We start from the raw sequence: 17,383 nt of genomic DNA on the forward strand, positions 1-17,383 counted from the left end.
GTACCTTGTGTACATAGATGATCTTATCAAGGCCTTGAGGTCAACAAATGTAGGATGCTCCTTAGGTCAGGAATTCCTTGGTGCCCTTGTCCTTGCCGATGATGTGGCTCTCATCAGTCCAACACCAGAAGGCCTACAAACTATGCTGGATGTAACCCACAATTACTCATCTGAATGGAAGTACAAGATCAATCCATCAAAGAGTGCCATCATCTCTTCCACGAACAGTTCGTCAAGCCATTGGCATCTTGGCGGAGACACCATAGCACGAGTGGAGGCACACCCACATCTGGGCATCAACCGTACCTTCCTGCCCTCTGATCCTACTCCAGCAATGACGTCAAAAGGTAGAAAAACTCTGTATGCCCTTGCTGGTGCAGGGGCTCACCGTTGTGGATTGGCACCAAATACAGTAACTGCCCTCTGGAAGCGTTTCTGTCTCCCACGCATGCTCTACGGAGTGGAGGTTTATCATCTGAGCAAACGAATGCTTGCAGACCTCGACAGGACGCAGGGCAGTCTGTTCAAAGCTATCCTCGGCCTCCCCCGCAGAACAGGAAACGAGGCAGTCTCCATACTCGCCAAGCTCCCCCCAGTCAGTGATGAAGCTGACAAACAATTCCTCAGACTCCTCGGAAAAGTCCTTCTGCTTCCTCATGACAGAATTGAAAGGAGATTGCTCGTGAACGCCATCTGCCAGGTACCTTCTAGTCGCACTGTAAAGGACCTCAAAACCAAGCTCTCTGTGTATGAACTTCCCTCCATCGATGAACTCCTCACTTCACCACCTCCTCCACACACCTGGAAATCAATGGTGAAAAGTGCCGTAGAAGAGCACCGCACAGACATCACCAGGAAGGCAGTCGGCACAAAACCATCACTACACCTACTCTCTACTGTCCTGAGTCATAAACACAATCTCCTTCCCTCCATCATTCCCTCACAACATCTCCGACCAGCAATACCAGTCAAAGTCCAACTGCTCAGCGGGGTATACCCAACCAACTCTCGCCTTCACACCATAAGGAGCAAAACAAGCCCAGGATGCCTCTGTGGCTACACTGATGAAACAGTGACCCACCTGGTGGGCAAATGCTCACTGTACCAAACCCTTAGAGACAGCTTTCTCACCAAGTGGCCAAAGCAATGGAAAACACACCTCACCAAAACCGCAACACCACCCGAATGCTTCACCAGACTCACTCTTCTTGGATCCTGCTGCAACTCCACTATCTCCCTCTCTGACTGGAAAAACCCCTCTCTGTTTCATAATGCATCTCTGAGCTTTCTTTTCGACATACATAACAAACGTACAGCTATGTAGTTCTATTAACTGTTATCCCGTTGTTAGCCCGTTGTTATCCTGTGACCTTGTGACCTTGCTAGCCCGGTGTTATCCTGTGACCTTGTGACTATTCACTCTTGACCTCACTCTGCAACTTTAGCAGTTCTCCTGACTGGAGGAATTCAAACAAAGAAGAAGAAGAAGTACGGAGTACGTGACCCGGCGATTTCGCCCCTTGCTGTTTGTCGCAAGTCGGGCTTTGATTGAGCAATGCAAGCCCACAAGCTGGACTCTCTGGCTCTAACGTTAGCTCTCGTTGCAATGAAGTAGATTGGAACTAGAACAGTAGAAATAAGGCTACCATTAGAACCTAGACATTTTATAGCACAACCCAGTAATGCCCAGCATGCGCATGATTGAACACGGTCATTTCACGGATTTACCCCGGCGGCAGACCAGACGCAGACGCCGTACGACACAGCTATAAACGCCAACGGTTAGCTGTCAAAAAAAAAAAAAAAAAAAAAAAAAAAAAAAAAGCTGTAACAAGTGAAGTGTAACTGTAACTTTAACAAGTTAGAAAGGCCAGTTAATAAAAGTATGTTGTCTTAATAACATGAATGGAATAAGATAAGCTCGAACATCATGGATCAACAGCTGATTAAAATTTCCGTTTGAAACCCAGGGCCCACCAAACTAAACTGGCTGGTGAAATTATGATACTAACATTACTTGTTGGAGCTAAAGACTAGTTTCAGTCTACTTTTATTTACTAGCAAGAACAAGGACTAGGGTCAAGGAGTAGACCTCTAAAGTCAAAGCAAGTTGCCCATTTTTTGACCGCCTAATTGTGGAAGCAATTTAGCTAGCATGATTTGAACGCCTGCGCTGCAGTAGTAACTCACTAACTGCACCCATCGTTCGAACGCCTGCTCCCATCATTCGACCCCTAGCATATGCCCGAGACCATGCTTCGAATTTGCGATGTACCTCTGTGCACTGCCTATGAATGGATTAGTGCACATGCCATGATCGACAAAATGTCAAATGTTCAGGGGAGCCAAATAACATGGCGGCCAAAAGCACTATATAGCGAATGGGATAGCCTTTCCTTTGACATGCCGTGGTGGCTTCATTTTTGGAGTAAGACAGTTGGGATTTGGACAGGACATCACTTAACATATTATTTGACTATTAATCCAAAAAAGTCATTTTCACCAAAATTGCAGATACTATTAGTTACCCCCTGCTTGTTCACGAAATACGGGCAAATATCTACGGTCTGGTGCCATATTCCATGAGGCCGGAGGCCAAATGGAATATGGCACCTGACCGTAGATATTTCCTGTATTTCGTAAGAACAAGCAGGGGGTAGGGGGGACCTAACGATTTTATCTTTTAGTGTAAGTGCTAACCTTCTTCTCGCTGATTTCCCCTCGTGAATGATGTTGAAATCGCCGGCTGTCAGCCATGACCATGTTGACTTGGGCCTACCTCTCGCGAGCTGATTACTGTATGCGCGCATACAAATACGTACTCGCCATAAGATACTGCAGTAGCCAGATATACGTAAGTTGCCGTTGTCGTTTATCAAGCGTTTAGTGGTCTCGGGTTATGTGCGTAATATGCTTGAGGACCGCGCGCTGTCCATTTGTTTTGTACAGGATTAGTGCGCACTTTCCTTTGGTACACGCGCAGCTAGCTGTGTAATATCATGACGTCATATCACGGAATATATTCAGTGGTAGATTTAGGGCATGCGCACAATATGACCTCATCACGGAATAGGGGATATATTCAGTGGTTGATTGACCAATGAGATTACAGAATTCACGATCACTAAAAGATAAAAGGTCTTGTCACCCCAGCGACGATATGTTGAGGCTAAACCATGGTGAAAATGGCAAATCCTGGCACGGGTGGCATGCAAGTATAAATAGCGCGTAAAAGCAGAAGTTATCTCAAAAACTGCTGCCACCGTGGCTGTAGGTGTACACATTCAGTGCAGAAAAACGGACAAATAACCTCGAAACTTGGAATGATACAAGTCTATACATGTTGCTATGCAACTTTGCTTACCTGTTAATGTAACCTTGAACTGCTTATGTGAGCTGACCTTGGGAGGGTCGCGACAATGATTTCGGGGGTCCAGCGACTTGGCCCACTGTTGTGCTCTTCGGAACACTTGTGGAGGTAGTTGCATAGTTTGAATTTCACACTTGATTTGTGCCATTTTTTATTCATGAACTTGGAGAGAATGCACTTACCTTTATATTCGTAAGAGTGGTCTATTCATGGAAACGGTCAAATCCTGGGCAACATGCTTTAATACTTACACAAGAAGATTGTACTCACGTAGGCCTATCTCAAGTTCTCAACTGGAAAAATGGACAACTGACTTGGGAATGAGGTTCAGTGCTGACAAATGCCAAGTTATGAGTATTGATGCCAAATTCCCATACTTTTATCACATAAATGGGTACATTCTCAAGTAAATTACACATCACAACATCCATACCTTGGACTCACTACAATCAGACAATTGATGTATAGCAGATGAGCTCGGGTGGTCCTAATAGAATACTACATCAACAGATTAGCGAAGGAGGCAAATACAGTGCTTGCACTAGTATTATGCAGGAATATCAACTTCTGCCCTGAGAACTGCAAGAGGACAGCATCCATTGCATTGGTATGGTCAATCTTAGAGAACGGTGCATGTGTATGGGACCCGTATCTACAGAAAGACATCAAATGCTTAACGTTAGAAAGAGAGCTGCATGCAGTGACTACACCTCCTGTGATCCAGGCTGTGTCACCCAAATGAAGGAGAAACTGAATCTGCCAATTCTTGCCTCGAGACACCAAGTCCTGAGATTAACATCCTTAGAACTTCAAAGTGGTCGAGGGGTTGGTCCCAGCCCTGTGTCTGTTGAAAATTTCCTTTCAAAAGTAAGACCAAAGTGAAATATTACAGAAAAGAAATTCTAGGATCTAGGATTGTAACGTAGACAACATTGTAGAGAAATATGTTACAAATCATGAAGTGTTTGTAAGTGTTACTCGGTAAGATTTGTTATTGTAAAACAGAGCAACTGAAAAAATTCTCTCTTTTTTGTGAAAACAACTCTGGCTTGGAACCAGCTCCCCACCGAAGTTGTCAATAGCATATCACCTAAAGTGTTCAAAGCAAAGATTGAGAAGAGTCGTCTTCAATTTGACTAGAGTATGTGTGCCCTCCTCACCCGGTGCTTTATACCGAAAGGTCCTGCACTGTACTACATCCAGATCCAGATACAGAGTAGATCTTTCATCTACATCTTACAGTCTCTAATTCTACTTGAAAAGTGAGAATAGTGCCTCATGGGAAAATTTGAATCCATTGTCCCATAATTCTATTAATTGTCAGAAGCGTGAAGTGAAACACACTGACCGATTTTCACCTGTGTTAGACATTGCAGTCAAGCCTGAGGGGTCTTTTCTTGTGATCAAATGCCTGACAAGAGCTTTATTCTTGCCTCACTGAAAAGCTTATAGCAAAAAAATGGCAAATAAAGAGAGATTTGTTAATGCCTACCACCATGACCACTGGAAAATTTTAAGAATGGTGCATATGTACCTGAATCAGCAAAGCTGATTATCGATGAACACTTGGGTGTTGTGATACAATGTTTACAAATCCATACATATTGTAGGGTTGAATGAGCTTGTGAATACGCTTTGCTTGAATGGTTTTATCCCCATTATTTATCAACAACACCTAAATGTACACAAAAAGTAGAATACTAGGCTATTTCAGTATTAAATTCATGGTACACTTCCACCAACTTGCTGGCATCATTTGTTGAAGGAAAACAAATTTGTGTTTTATGACAGTATATAAATTTTCATTGTGTACTGTGTGAATTCAGCCATTTGCTTTGTTGAAATTCATTGCCTGTTTTCCAACTTTATATGAATATTCTAGAGAGGCTGAACTCAAGAATGGCAGATTGATTCATCGAGGAAATCTTAAAACTGGTTTGTGCATATGTTCAGTATAAAGATTGGCATGAACACAAATTTTACTGGAAATAGTTCACATTGAAATTTACATGCTTATAATCACAATAGTCTGTGATATCATCATCCTAAAGTCTCCCACGGAATTCTAAAGTGCAATGGAAGAAGATGTATGAGTTCGTACACACTTTAGAAAACTGTGGTTCAGAGTGTCACAAATATTTACAGACTTGTAGTGTACTGTATGAGTGAAAATGAGCATGATGCAAATGTTGTTGTTTTTTTTTGCCTGTACACTACATTTATGTGACTGTATTATTCTTTCTATTATATTTTTTATTTCACAGAATTAAAACCAGCATTCATACAATTCATCTTCCCCAGCAGAAGGTGAAAAATCACTGGTGCAAATATTGCTGCTGTTACAGTACTAAGCAAAATGAATCAGAGACATTGAAAGTTAAAGGGATATAGAGGGAATGGCTGTGGAAAATGATGGGGTAGATTTTAGAAAAGATTTATTTTATATACAGGTAGCATCTGTTTTCTTTAATTCTTTAGATCTGTCTTAATAATCTGTACTACCTTTAGCATGTTTTAAAAGCAATGTTCAGACCTGACTCAAAACCTATGCCCCTCCCCAAAGTGGAAATTAAAAACCCAAAATGAACAAGTGGATTAAACCTTTGGGCATACATGTCTGTCAATTTCCAGGTACATACATGTATAGGAGAGGTAGTCAAACTCATGTCAGTTCATTTTACATATGGGTTTTTGCAAGTTTTGCAAAAGATAAAGATGAATGTATGCACATTGATGTGATATCTGCAATAGCAAAATGTTATATTGGAGTTTCAAAATGTGCTGGGAGTGGGTGAGGGTCAAAATTTGCATGCTTTGTTCAGTTATCCACACATGATCATGATCTTTGATCATACTTGTAAAAGTATTGCACTTACCAGTGTAAACATTTAAGCATGCAAACATTTGAATAAACCAGCAAACAAAATCCCGGCAATTTGGGAACTGTCAATGCATTATGAAGATTTGAAAGGCAGCCACAGAGTCAAAGTTGGGATATAGGAATAGACTGGAGTATTCCTTAGCCATGAATAAGGTGATTTACGTATGTACAATGTACTTTAGATATGTCCACAGTAAAAGCATACTTTTCAGGGATGTCAGGTTATTTTCTGATTCCACTGTGCAATCCCTGAATACAAAATGATATTTTAGAACACTTTATGTGTGTGATAACTTTGCCCAAAAATTGTATTTAGAGTTTATGCCAGAATTAAAGTTTTAGGGCCAGCATACGTAATATAGGTTAGTGTTTATGACATCACGCAGTAATGTCAGTGCCTCACAATTCTACCATTGATGATTTGTACACCAAAGTGTCAAAGCTTACAATTTCTTTTACCCAATAATTTAGCTGTTTGTCATTTTGTTTTTCACTAATTATAAGCCTGATATATTTACTTGTCAAACATGGCAGACATGGGGCATGAAACCATCACAGTGTCTTACAGTCATACCGTACTGAATGCATACATATATGTACTTTGATTGTAATATGTTTCACGAATCGTGATAATGGTGGCAAACTTTTAAGTTTACAATTCTGCGCTATCTTTCTGAGCGATCCTAAGTGAACTTCTACAATTCTGTGTTCATTCAGTGTCGGTCTGTCAGTAGTGTCAAATTGTACAATTTAAATGATTGACATTCATTTTCTCAAATTGAATCTTGTAGTCCTAACTGTGAATGTATTGATATCTTTTTGTTCCCAAAGGCAATGCATCTTGTAAAGAGAGCGGATCCCGTGCACCTTCGCCATGTCTTTAACAAGGTTTGTATCTCTTCTTTCTGCTCAAAACTTTTCAGCTGAACGAAATCAGTCACAAGCAACTGCATCCAGAAAGCTCTTCAGCAAAAGTATTACACCCACATTTTGTTGAGCATAGAACCTTTTAGCAAACTTCTTATGATGGGGCAGTTGGTTGCAAATAAAAATGTATCACATTTGTTGCAGGTATAATTCTTAATCTCTAAATGCACAGTGGGTTAGGGGCTATGGCGAACCCAAATACGGGTCCCCAAATTAGGAGATTGTTGTTAAAGAAGTCTTGATTAAGGCTATCCCTGAATTTCAAGATCTTTAGAATAGTTTGCCATAGAGTGCCATGAAGGTAAATTGCACTGACCAGGTAAGTGCAAGACCCACTGGTTTCTTTTTGGGCTGTACCGATACTTTGTTCAAATTTGCATTAGGGTGTCAGCTCACTTGCAGGAGCACAGAGCAGTAGTGTTATCTTTTATAGTGCAATAAGATGGAAAAAAAAACTTTACTTTGTGTGAGGGGGAGACTTCCTGGAATTTGCTATTGTTAAGAAGGAGGAGAAAAAAAAAGATATACACCATTCATTTGATTTGTGAGGTTCAATGTGTCATGCTTAGTACTTCTTTGTATTCAATAGAATATAATCAATTTTTAAATGAAGTGGAACTTGGTTTTTCCTTGTTTGTTTGTTTGTTTGCTAAATCCACCTTTCTATTTGATTTCAAAAGTTTTACAGTGATTTTTGTCCGATGCTGTGTATACTATAAAGGAAAGGTACTGTATGGTTAGGGCTCTTAAATTTTTATAGAAAAAGACAGACAGCCAGCTGACAGTGGCACGTCATAAATTTGTGAAATACAGACATTGTGGTTGAAATTGCAATTAAGAATGACTGGATACACTTGTATGTGACATATTTGAGGATGACACATTGTTGAAATGTCATTTTTTTTTTTTTTGTAATAGATGGCTTTTGTGTGTGTTGTGGGAAACTAGGAAAAATGCTAGTTGCTAATAATAGATTATTGTACGATTTAGAAATTATGTGTTTCCTGTGCCTCATGCTTAGTGCACATATGGAATAGTTGTTGTTGATACCAGTGCCCAACCCCACTGCACTGGTGGAAATCCTTGTTTCTATTTTTTTTCTCTATCTCCCTCTCTCTCTATCTCTCTCTCTCCCTCTCTGTCTTTTCTTCTTTCTTTTTTTTTTTTTCTGGGGGTGGGGTTGTAGGGCATGGTGAGAATACAATCTTATGTATTGAATTTGAGGTACATGTGAATATACAAGTGTTAGTGTACGAATTGTACTGTACATGTTCTCTATATTTCATACAAGACTGAATATGACCATATTTACAGTAGCATGATGATAAAGCTTTTTATACATATTATATCTACACTAGTACTACATGTATTACATGTCTTGATTGATGTAGAATGAAAAGAGATTTATTAAATGTAATGATATAATAATAAATGATACTTGACAGGCACAAATTTACTCATTTTGAACTACTGAAAGGGGCATCAGCTCTCTGCCATTTTTATGAGTCAGACTTGATTGGATTACATTTGTATGAAGATGTAGTTATACAAAAATGACTTATTCATGTCACAGACATCAGTTGTATTACACGTAGGTCATCATTGCATAAAGACAACTTTAAAAATGTTGGATTTTTAATTAATTCAGTCAAATTCTTTCCATTGCAGATTGTCACTTTAAAGAAAAAAAAATCTGATGCTGTTCCAACATTATATATCATGCACAGCATACACACAGAAACAAGTTCCAGCTGTAGTGTGTCAATTCTGGCATTATTTGATGAGGATTAAGGTATTGTTTGTCCACTGGGGATGTCATTGTGTATTGTGAGTTTTTGTCTTGGATCAGAAATTCCAATCAAAGAGTGAACTTACAATGTGCATCTTTTTTTTTTTTTTTTTTTTTTTTTTTTTTTACATAAATAAACTTTTTAATGGAATCAGTAGTGCACAGAATGAAAGTACAATACAGATAAAAGTGACCAATAGTTTATAGTTCAAGTAGAATGGTAATGTAGAATTTACAAGCACACTTTTGTGATTGGAGGAAGTGGATAGCGACTTGTCTTGTGGCAACTGCATGTAAATGGTACTATCATTACGCCTCTATATGTTCAGTACTGGAAAGCTGAATCAAGCATCCAAATCAAGTGATGCATTCAAAGTTGGGGTGAATATCCATTATGGAGACTGAGTAGCTTGTGAGGTCATGTGACTACATGTGATTATTGTTTCATGCTGATACCAGTTTGCAGTCTGTACCAAAGGGATATGTATGTATTTCTGTTCATTCAACAATATTGTCCGCTCTCCTTTCACATCAGCATGCCAGCATCGAGCAGAGCGGGGAGCGCTTTATGACACCGGAGGACTTCATCAGGGGTTACCTCAACATGCAGCCGGAGAGGAACTACAATCCGGACACCCTCAAGTTGCTGGCGGGCGTGGCAGACCAGACTAAGGATGGGTACGTTCTTGCAGTGGCTGCAGCAGTGTTGTGAATGTTGCAAAATGTTACTGTGCCCACAGAATCTGTCCAGATGATTCCCTTCTAGAATAACCGGAAGTTTCTGTTTAAAGCATAAATATGAAAAGCACTGGCCCTTCTTTTGAGAGCTAGCATCATCTTTTTTGGTGCATTGCTGTCTGTGCAAAAAGAAAAGAAAGAAAAAAAGATACCCTGGTATCAGAGTGCAGCTGGCATTATACAAAATTGACCTCAATTATCCTCATGAATGCCAAATGACAGTGCTGTACTAGGAAAATACAGCTAAACATTTGTGTTGCAGTAATTTGAGCAACACTTGAAAACAAAAAAGACAAGAAAAAATATTGATAATGTCCACCAAAATGTTTATAAATTCTTGAAAATATGTGCAATATCATGTATGGTGTAGTTTGGGCTCTTCATTAGGAAACATGAGTATTTCAAAAGATGATAATCTATTTTAGTCAGTTCATTTTGGTCTGGAATTTCACATTCTGAATAACAATTTCTTAGATGGCTTCACACCCATTTTCATTGTGCTGTAATGTTTAAGATTATGAATCACAGCGAGGAAAAGCTGATTGAAAACAAAATGAAATGAAATGTCTGTTTAAAGGGATCATATAGTTTTGGTTGAGACCTAATTTCAGGTTTCTAACATTTTTTGGTGAGATAATGAGAAACCTTTTATGAAATATGAAAGAGCATGTAATTCCATGGGGAATTCAACGTTTATTTGATGAAAATTGGTTTTGAAATGGCTGAGATATCCAAAACAGAGCGATTCTAATAAAGTGTGGGACCCACCTTTTATTACGATCGCTTTGTTTTACTTTGTTTTTGGATGTTTCAGTCATTCCAAACCCAATTTTCATCAAATAAACTTTGAATTCCTCTTAAAATGGTATGCTCTGTACTATTTCATAAGTGCTTTCTTGGTATCTCGCAAAAAAATTAAAAGCCCAATTCTCATCTCCACTAATACTGTAGTTCTATTATATCAGATGTGACAGAATTCAAATAATTCAAAAGTAACATAAAAATGTGTAGATTTTATGAAATTACAATCATGATTCAAACTCATCCAGTCATTTCCAGCAAATATCCTTTAAAATATCCTCAATTGGCAGAGTCTTTTACCATATTGTTCGTTTTTTGTTTTTTCAGCTCTAATTTTTGACTCTTTCTTTTGTGATGAGAGCATGATTTAGTTCAAAAGATTTGCATGAAAGCATTCAAATGCTTTGGTTCAAAAGATTTGCATCAAAGCATTCAGATGATGTAGTTAATGATTTGCATCAAAGCATTCACACAATGTATTTTTGTCATTTTTTTTTCTGTTCCCAGCTTGATTTCATTCATTGAGTTCCAAGCCTTTGAGGCCATGTTGTGTTCTCCTGATGCCCTTCATATGGTGGCCTTCCAACTCTTTGACACCAATGGTTCAGGCTTCGTCTCCTTCAGTAAGTCTTTATGACTGCATCCTTCACATTAACCCCACAAATTCCCAGAAACCACAGCTTTGCTATTTGTTTTTACTTAGTGTTTCATTAGGCAGACTAAGGTATCTCCTCTCATTTGAACTCTTTATTGTTCATTTGTATAAATGCTTGTTTCAGTCACAGAATTTTCAAAAGCCTCCGAAATGATGAATTTATATCCAATCCTTGGGTTATAAGTTGTAACACGTCTTGGCAGAGGGAAGTTTTTGTTTCTCTTTCAAGCAGGCAGATTGGTTTATTTTTCTGTAGAATTAGAGCAGATTTAGTTAATTTGCCTGGTTCAGTTTAATCTTTCTTAACATGCAGTGAGAGTCAGAGGTGTCAATTTGATCAGTTACAACACGATGTTTTTTTGCAGTGCTCAAATTTTCCCATAGAATAGATTGGTTCGTGCTGCTCCTTGCACTGCTCGCACTTGAAGTATTCATATATATATATTTGTTGATTTGGTGCTAGTCAAAGCAATCACTCTCAAACATAGCCATTCATTCAAAAGATATACCATATTGATAGGATACAGATAATTGTTGGTCTGTGATTGCACAAGCTGCAAGTCAAACAAGCAAATATTTGGCTGATTGATAAAAATAGGATAGAGTACATTGACAGCAGACTTTTGTCAGCTTCCATTAACTTTGACCCACAGTGCACAGGATCAGTAATTAGTTTAAACTTGCATAATGTGTGGGTATGTACGTGTACGTTACATGTGTGATTATGAGTATTGTGTTTGCACACACAAACATGCATGCATACCTACCTCTGTACAGGGCAATCCAGAGTGTATTTATGAATGAGATTTTTATAAAAAGGATTTAGCCATGTGATAGTTCTCAGCAGGGTTGCTTTCCTTTTCATTAAATGCTATATTGTAAGAATGTGATGGTGCGGCATTGTTAACTCTGTAGATTAGATAGACATGTTTTATAGCATTGGAAGAAAAACAAATATGGTTTTTAATTTACTCATGATTAGAGTAGAGACTCTTTGTAGATAGGGTGCAGATGTATCGTGTTATGCATACCACCAGGGTTGGATATCTACATTGTATGTTTAGGATGCCTGTAGGACATAATAGGTGATTGGCTCTAGACATACATGTAGATAGAATTCATTGCATATTTATGTGAGTTCACTTCATGGTTAATAATTTGGAATCAATCCAGTGAACTGTACACAGCAGGCTTAACCTTGAACATATTCAGCATACTCTGTCAACAAAGCTAATTACAATGTCAAAAAATAGAAATGAATAGATGCTGCCAAGTGATAATGTAAAAGTTCATGGATCAGGTTCATGTGCTCATTTTTATGCCCTCTTCCTACTTGAATATTCCGTTTTGCCGTACTACATTGTATGTTTTCATCCAAACAATAATTGCTCAAACTGACATTATATGCAGTCATGGGTTTCACTCTTCTATCACACAAGTTTTCCCTGCCTGCTCATGTGAGCTAAATCTCTCGAAAGTACTTATTTGTGCATTTACATATTGTACATGAATAGAAGCCCTGCTAATGCATACCTAAAAGAAACATAGATACTATAATTTGTTTGCTTGTTTTATATCATATTGTAGATCAGGTGTGGACTAAAAAGCCTGCATGTTAACAGCTACAATTCCTTAGGTACTAAATATTTTGTTCATCGTGCATGTCCTTACCTAGTTGTGTATTTATGCCATGCAGAAGACAAATTTATTTTAGATTCATGAAAGAAAATCAGTTATGACAGGCTTGGCACAAATTGAAAATAGTGGTAGCTTCATCACCACTGGAGTCACCCATTCATTTGCCAATAGAACCTATTGACCTTTTGACACTGTCATAGTTTGTCGTGGGTGCTTATTTAACCCCCCCCCCCCAAAAAAAAAAAAAAAAAAAAAAGTACCATGTGCCAGAAGTATTCTTCCATGGTGAACTTTTGAAGGATAACTTTGAAAAAAAAAACACACACATTTTAGACCAGGGGGGGGGGGGGGGGGGGGTGTCATCTGACTAGATGGGGAACTAATCTTTTCTCACATGACTGCATCTTACTGAGTGTATTCTGAGGATTTTGGTACGGTGCATTTTATTTTTTCTTTGCTGAAAGCAACTTCCTTTATCTGTGACAGGAAATTGTGATGTAGTCTGGTATTGTATATGAGCAGTTGAAGTATTAAGGGAAAAATGTCCCTTCCTAGGAAACTTTGAAATGAATAGTAGAAAAAGAAAGAAGAAATGAAGAAGAGTTCACTTTAACCCTTTATTTTCCCAGGTACTTTGTTTAGCTATGCCAAGCATTTCCAATGAATATTCAGTAATCCTTCTAAACTTGTCTGGTACATTTGGATCGTGACCCTGCACCACAAAACGAACAAAAAGTCACCAGTCATGGATTTTTAGTTAAAGTCAGATTCTGAAAGAACAGACTCTAAGCTTTAACATAATATATAACTCAATCCAAGTGGACTCTCCTAACCTATCTAAATATTGGAAAGAAAGTACACACCCTGGATAAGTGTGAACTGAGAAAAGAGGCTCTGAAGAACAGGGTCTATTCAAGCGTTTAATCTTTACCAAGTCGCACTGGCTGTGCGATGAATGGAACAAATAACAGGGTGATAAACACTAGAGCAACAACAATGAAGGGATTAACAGATTAAGCTGAAATTGTGCATGCCTTATCAACACATTCTGTTGATGATAAATGTCAACTTTCAAAGCAATAGCGTTATCCCTTCTAAAAGTTATTGGAGTTGAAAGTGATGAGCATGGACAGGGTTTTTAGCAAATATAAAGAGGACTCTTTAAGAAACACCTTATCACATTATTCCACTAAAGTGTTCCAGAAAAACTGCTGATAACCCAATTTCCTTTTCGTTTTATGATCCCAATCTTTAGTATGATGTAGAAGAAGACTTGTTCTTTCAGAAAATATGAAAAAGTCGAGATTGGCTAGGTTGACCTATTTCAACTATTTTCCGCTCTCACACAAAATCAGTGCGTGCGACTTTTTGTTCGTTTTGTGATGCATGGTCACATATACATGTAGATCAGCAAGCCCACTCAAGTGTAGCAGTGTACTTAAGTCCAATAAGAAGACCATGGTGACACGATAGGGATTAGGGGATTAGGTAATCTCTATTCATTGACATCTGAGCCAACAGGCAAGAGACCCTTTCAGCATGTTTGCAAATTGGCTAACAAAGTGCAGTAAGAATTAAAATGCTCCGAGGTACCCAATATATGTATGGTTTCTCTTCATATGCAAACACCAAGATGTTGCTTTTATCTCAGTTTATTCACATTTCTTGCAAAATGTGCTATTGCAACTGATTGACAAATTGCCCTACAGCAATGTATTGTAAATCAATGTTTGTCACTCAGTTGCAATAAAAACAACTCAATACAAGAATTTCATCAAGTGAATATTAATTGATTATGCTGTTAATTTACTTATTTCGAGCAAAACAAAGATGAAAATACTTTGTGTTCTACTATCAGTCCTTGAAATTGACAATTATCTTTATTTTATTATTATTCTTGTTTATTTGAACAGGTGAGTTCAAGGAAGTGTTTAGTTCCACAGAGGTGTTCCAGCGAATCCCTTTCAACTTTGAGTCGAGATTTGTTAAGCTTCACTTTGGTCAGGAGAAGAAAAAAGAGCTCAGTTTTGTGGAGTTCACGCAATTCCTGCACGTGAGTCTAAGAGTGCCACTCATAATGCTGAACTACATGTATCTGTGTGTATTACTTTCAAATTTAGTATTTCTATAATGTGACATGTTGTACATGTACAAACAGGTTGCATCCTAATGAACAATGGCAGGAATGTTTTATCAAATGAAATTTAAAAAACTCACTGTACCATGCTGTAATAATTGATGTGTCAAATATTACTTCACTTGTAATCAATGTGTCTCTGTTTTCTTCTGTTAACTGTGGAATAATGCCTTGTAATTTGCAGTTTTGTAGACATTTCATATAATTAATGTGAGTAAAATGGGTGCTCGCTAGCTACAGGTTTGAACCCACTGGCAGGGTAACTACCTACAAAAGTGGGCAGCTCTTAAAGCACAACCACATGGTTTGAATTCCCTGTAAATTAAAAAAAAAAATACCTGTGTTAAAATTCATCATGCAAGTCAAAAATAATTCCATATGTCTACATTCTTATTGATGGAATGTGACTTATGTATACATTGCACATATCCAATGTTCCTGACCCAGAATCTTCAAGAAGAGCATGCCAGGCAAGCCTTTATCAATATGGACAAGAACCATGTGGGAATGATCACAGCACTGGACTTCAACAAGATCATGACCACCATTCTCGGCCACATGCTGACCGACTACGTTCAGGATAACCTTGTTACTGTGAGTCCAATCTTTAAAGGGACTGTACAGTACTGGTTGAGGTGGGGATTCATGTTTTGAAAATTCCTTAAGTGAGATAATGAGAAACCTCTTATGAAATATGAAAGAGCATGTAATTTTAAGAAGGATTCAACGTTTATTTGATGAAAATTGGTTTTCAAATGGCTGAGGATATCCCAAAAAGTGATAATAATAATAGGCGACAGGCCATGCCTTTTATTAGGATCTATTTGTTTCACCTTGTTTTTGGATATCTCGGCCATTTCAAAACCGATTTTCATCAAATAAACTTTTTATAACCCTTAGAATTGCATGGTTTCTGAATATCTCGCAAAACGTTAACAGCTACACTGTAAATCCTCACATCAACCAGAACTGTCCACACCCTTTAACCTGTTGAGAACAAGCTGACTTTGCTATCTAACACGCATTTCCTATAGACACCTGCCTGAGTATACTTAGAACTACTGTGAAGCAAGATATTTATGTGGCATGAATTTTCGTGAACTGGAGCCTACAACCTTTTTCGCGGCATTACATTTTTGCAAATTGCCACTGGCATTCAATGCATAAAAAAGTGTAGACAAGATCTTTGGAGTGCGTTTTAATTTTGCGAATCTTGGCTCTCGCGAAATTTGCAAAATTAAAAAGCACACCAACATTTCTGTTTTGCAGTATTTTTCCATGGTTGAAGGAGAAATTTCTCACCATGTTCAAGGAGACTGCACTCTAAGTGTAGTGAAATCAAACAAACAGAATGAAAGTTCATTAAAATCAGACAGAAATAAACAATCATGGTATTTTGAAGTGTTACATTTTGTTGCAGAACAGCAGTACAGCAGTACTCAATTAAATGTGCAAATGTGGTGAGGTAGTAATGTCATTGTTACATAACTCTCAAACTGGCTTTCACACAGGTCTCCACATATTCCATATGCAGACTAATCAATAATTAAGAAATTACACTCTCGACATCAGATCATAGTGGACTTCTTCATGAATAAGTAGGGATATTTTTTTTTTCCTTACTGTCATATAACCGAAGGATCTTCTTTAAGTGGTTTCATAAAGAAGTCAATATAAAAATAGTGAGATGATGACATCCCTTCTATTTTGCATATGATAGGACTGTTATCAGTTTTACATGAAAACATTGTACTTCCATAACTTTCAAAGGTTTTATGCCATTTTAATGAAACTTTCACAGCTCTAGCCTTGAAATGCTATTAGTTTAATGAAAGTCACCTTAAATGTGGACAAGACTTCCTTTTCAGCATTAATAAATGGTAGTGACTGGACTTTGTTTGCCATGAAATAAGAGGTGAAAGAGGGTAGCTCTCTCTACTAAAATGCTCTGCATCTCATTTTTTTTTTGGGGGGGGGGGGTGGGAAGTGGGAGTTGTTTCTTTTTTTCATTCATTTGCGTTAAATGACCTTGTGCTGAAATGTGACCATAAGCGGGCCTGGCATAGCACGTGAATATTTTAGCGTGACTGAAAATGGAGTGCTGTCTTTTGTTTGCCGTGGGACATGTCTTTTTAACGTAAACATGAGCGAGTTTCAATTCAAGGCTCTTGGAGTATCTTTTCAAGTAAGTGCTGTCACACGTTACCTGTACCGTTTTTTGTTTGTTTGTTGCTGATCAGCACTCACCTGCTAATACCATTTTGATAGGGAATCAGGTGTCCCCTCAGCTGACTTTCAATGAATGAGGATTACTTTACTTCCCCTAAACCCTGTTATCCTAATGGCATTTGTCTGGAGTTGTCCTGGTGTCACACCTTAGTGAGTTTATCAGTTGGGGATTACAGAATGCAGGATACATTATACTGCTAAATCCATTAGTAGGGGTG

At 38.2% G+C, this 17,383-nt stretch overlaps 1 protein-coding gene across 1 annotated transcript in view; it reads left to right on the forward strand.

The window, feature by feature from the left end:
- The window catches only part of LOC140237946 (electrogenic aspartate/glutamate antiporter SLC25A12, mitochondrial-like), a 46,963-nt gene that overhangs the window by 5,753 nt on the left and 23,827 nt on the right, over positions 1–17,383 (forward strand). The window contains exons 2-6 of the mRNA XM_072317875.1: positions 7,083–7,139; positions 9,503–9,645; positions 11,014–11,129; positions 14,713–14,852; positions 15,384–15,530. Of these exons, the coding sequence (XP_072173976.1) occupies positions 7,086–7,139; positions 9,503–9,645; positions 11,014–11,129; positions 14,713–14,852; positions 15,384–15,530 (600 nt within the window). The 5' untranslated portion in view covers positions 7,083–7,085. The remainder of the gene's footprint in view (positions 1–7,082; positions 7,140–9,502; positions 9,646–11,013; positions 11,130–14,712; positions 14,853–15,383; positions 15,531–17,383) is intronic.

The sequence above is a fragment of the Diadema setosum genome, chromosome 14 (assembly GCF_964275005.1).
Source record: "Diadema setosum chromosome 14, eeDiaSeto1, whole genome shotgun sequence".
NCBI lineage: Eukaryota > Metazoa > Echinodermata > Echinoidea > Diadematoida > Diadematidae > Diadema > Diadema setosum.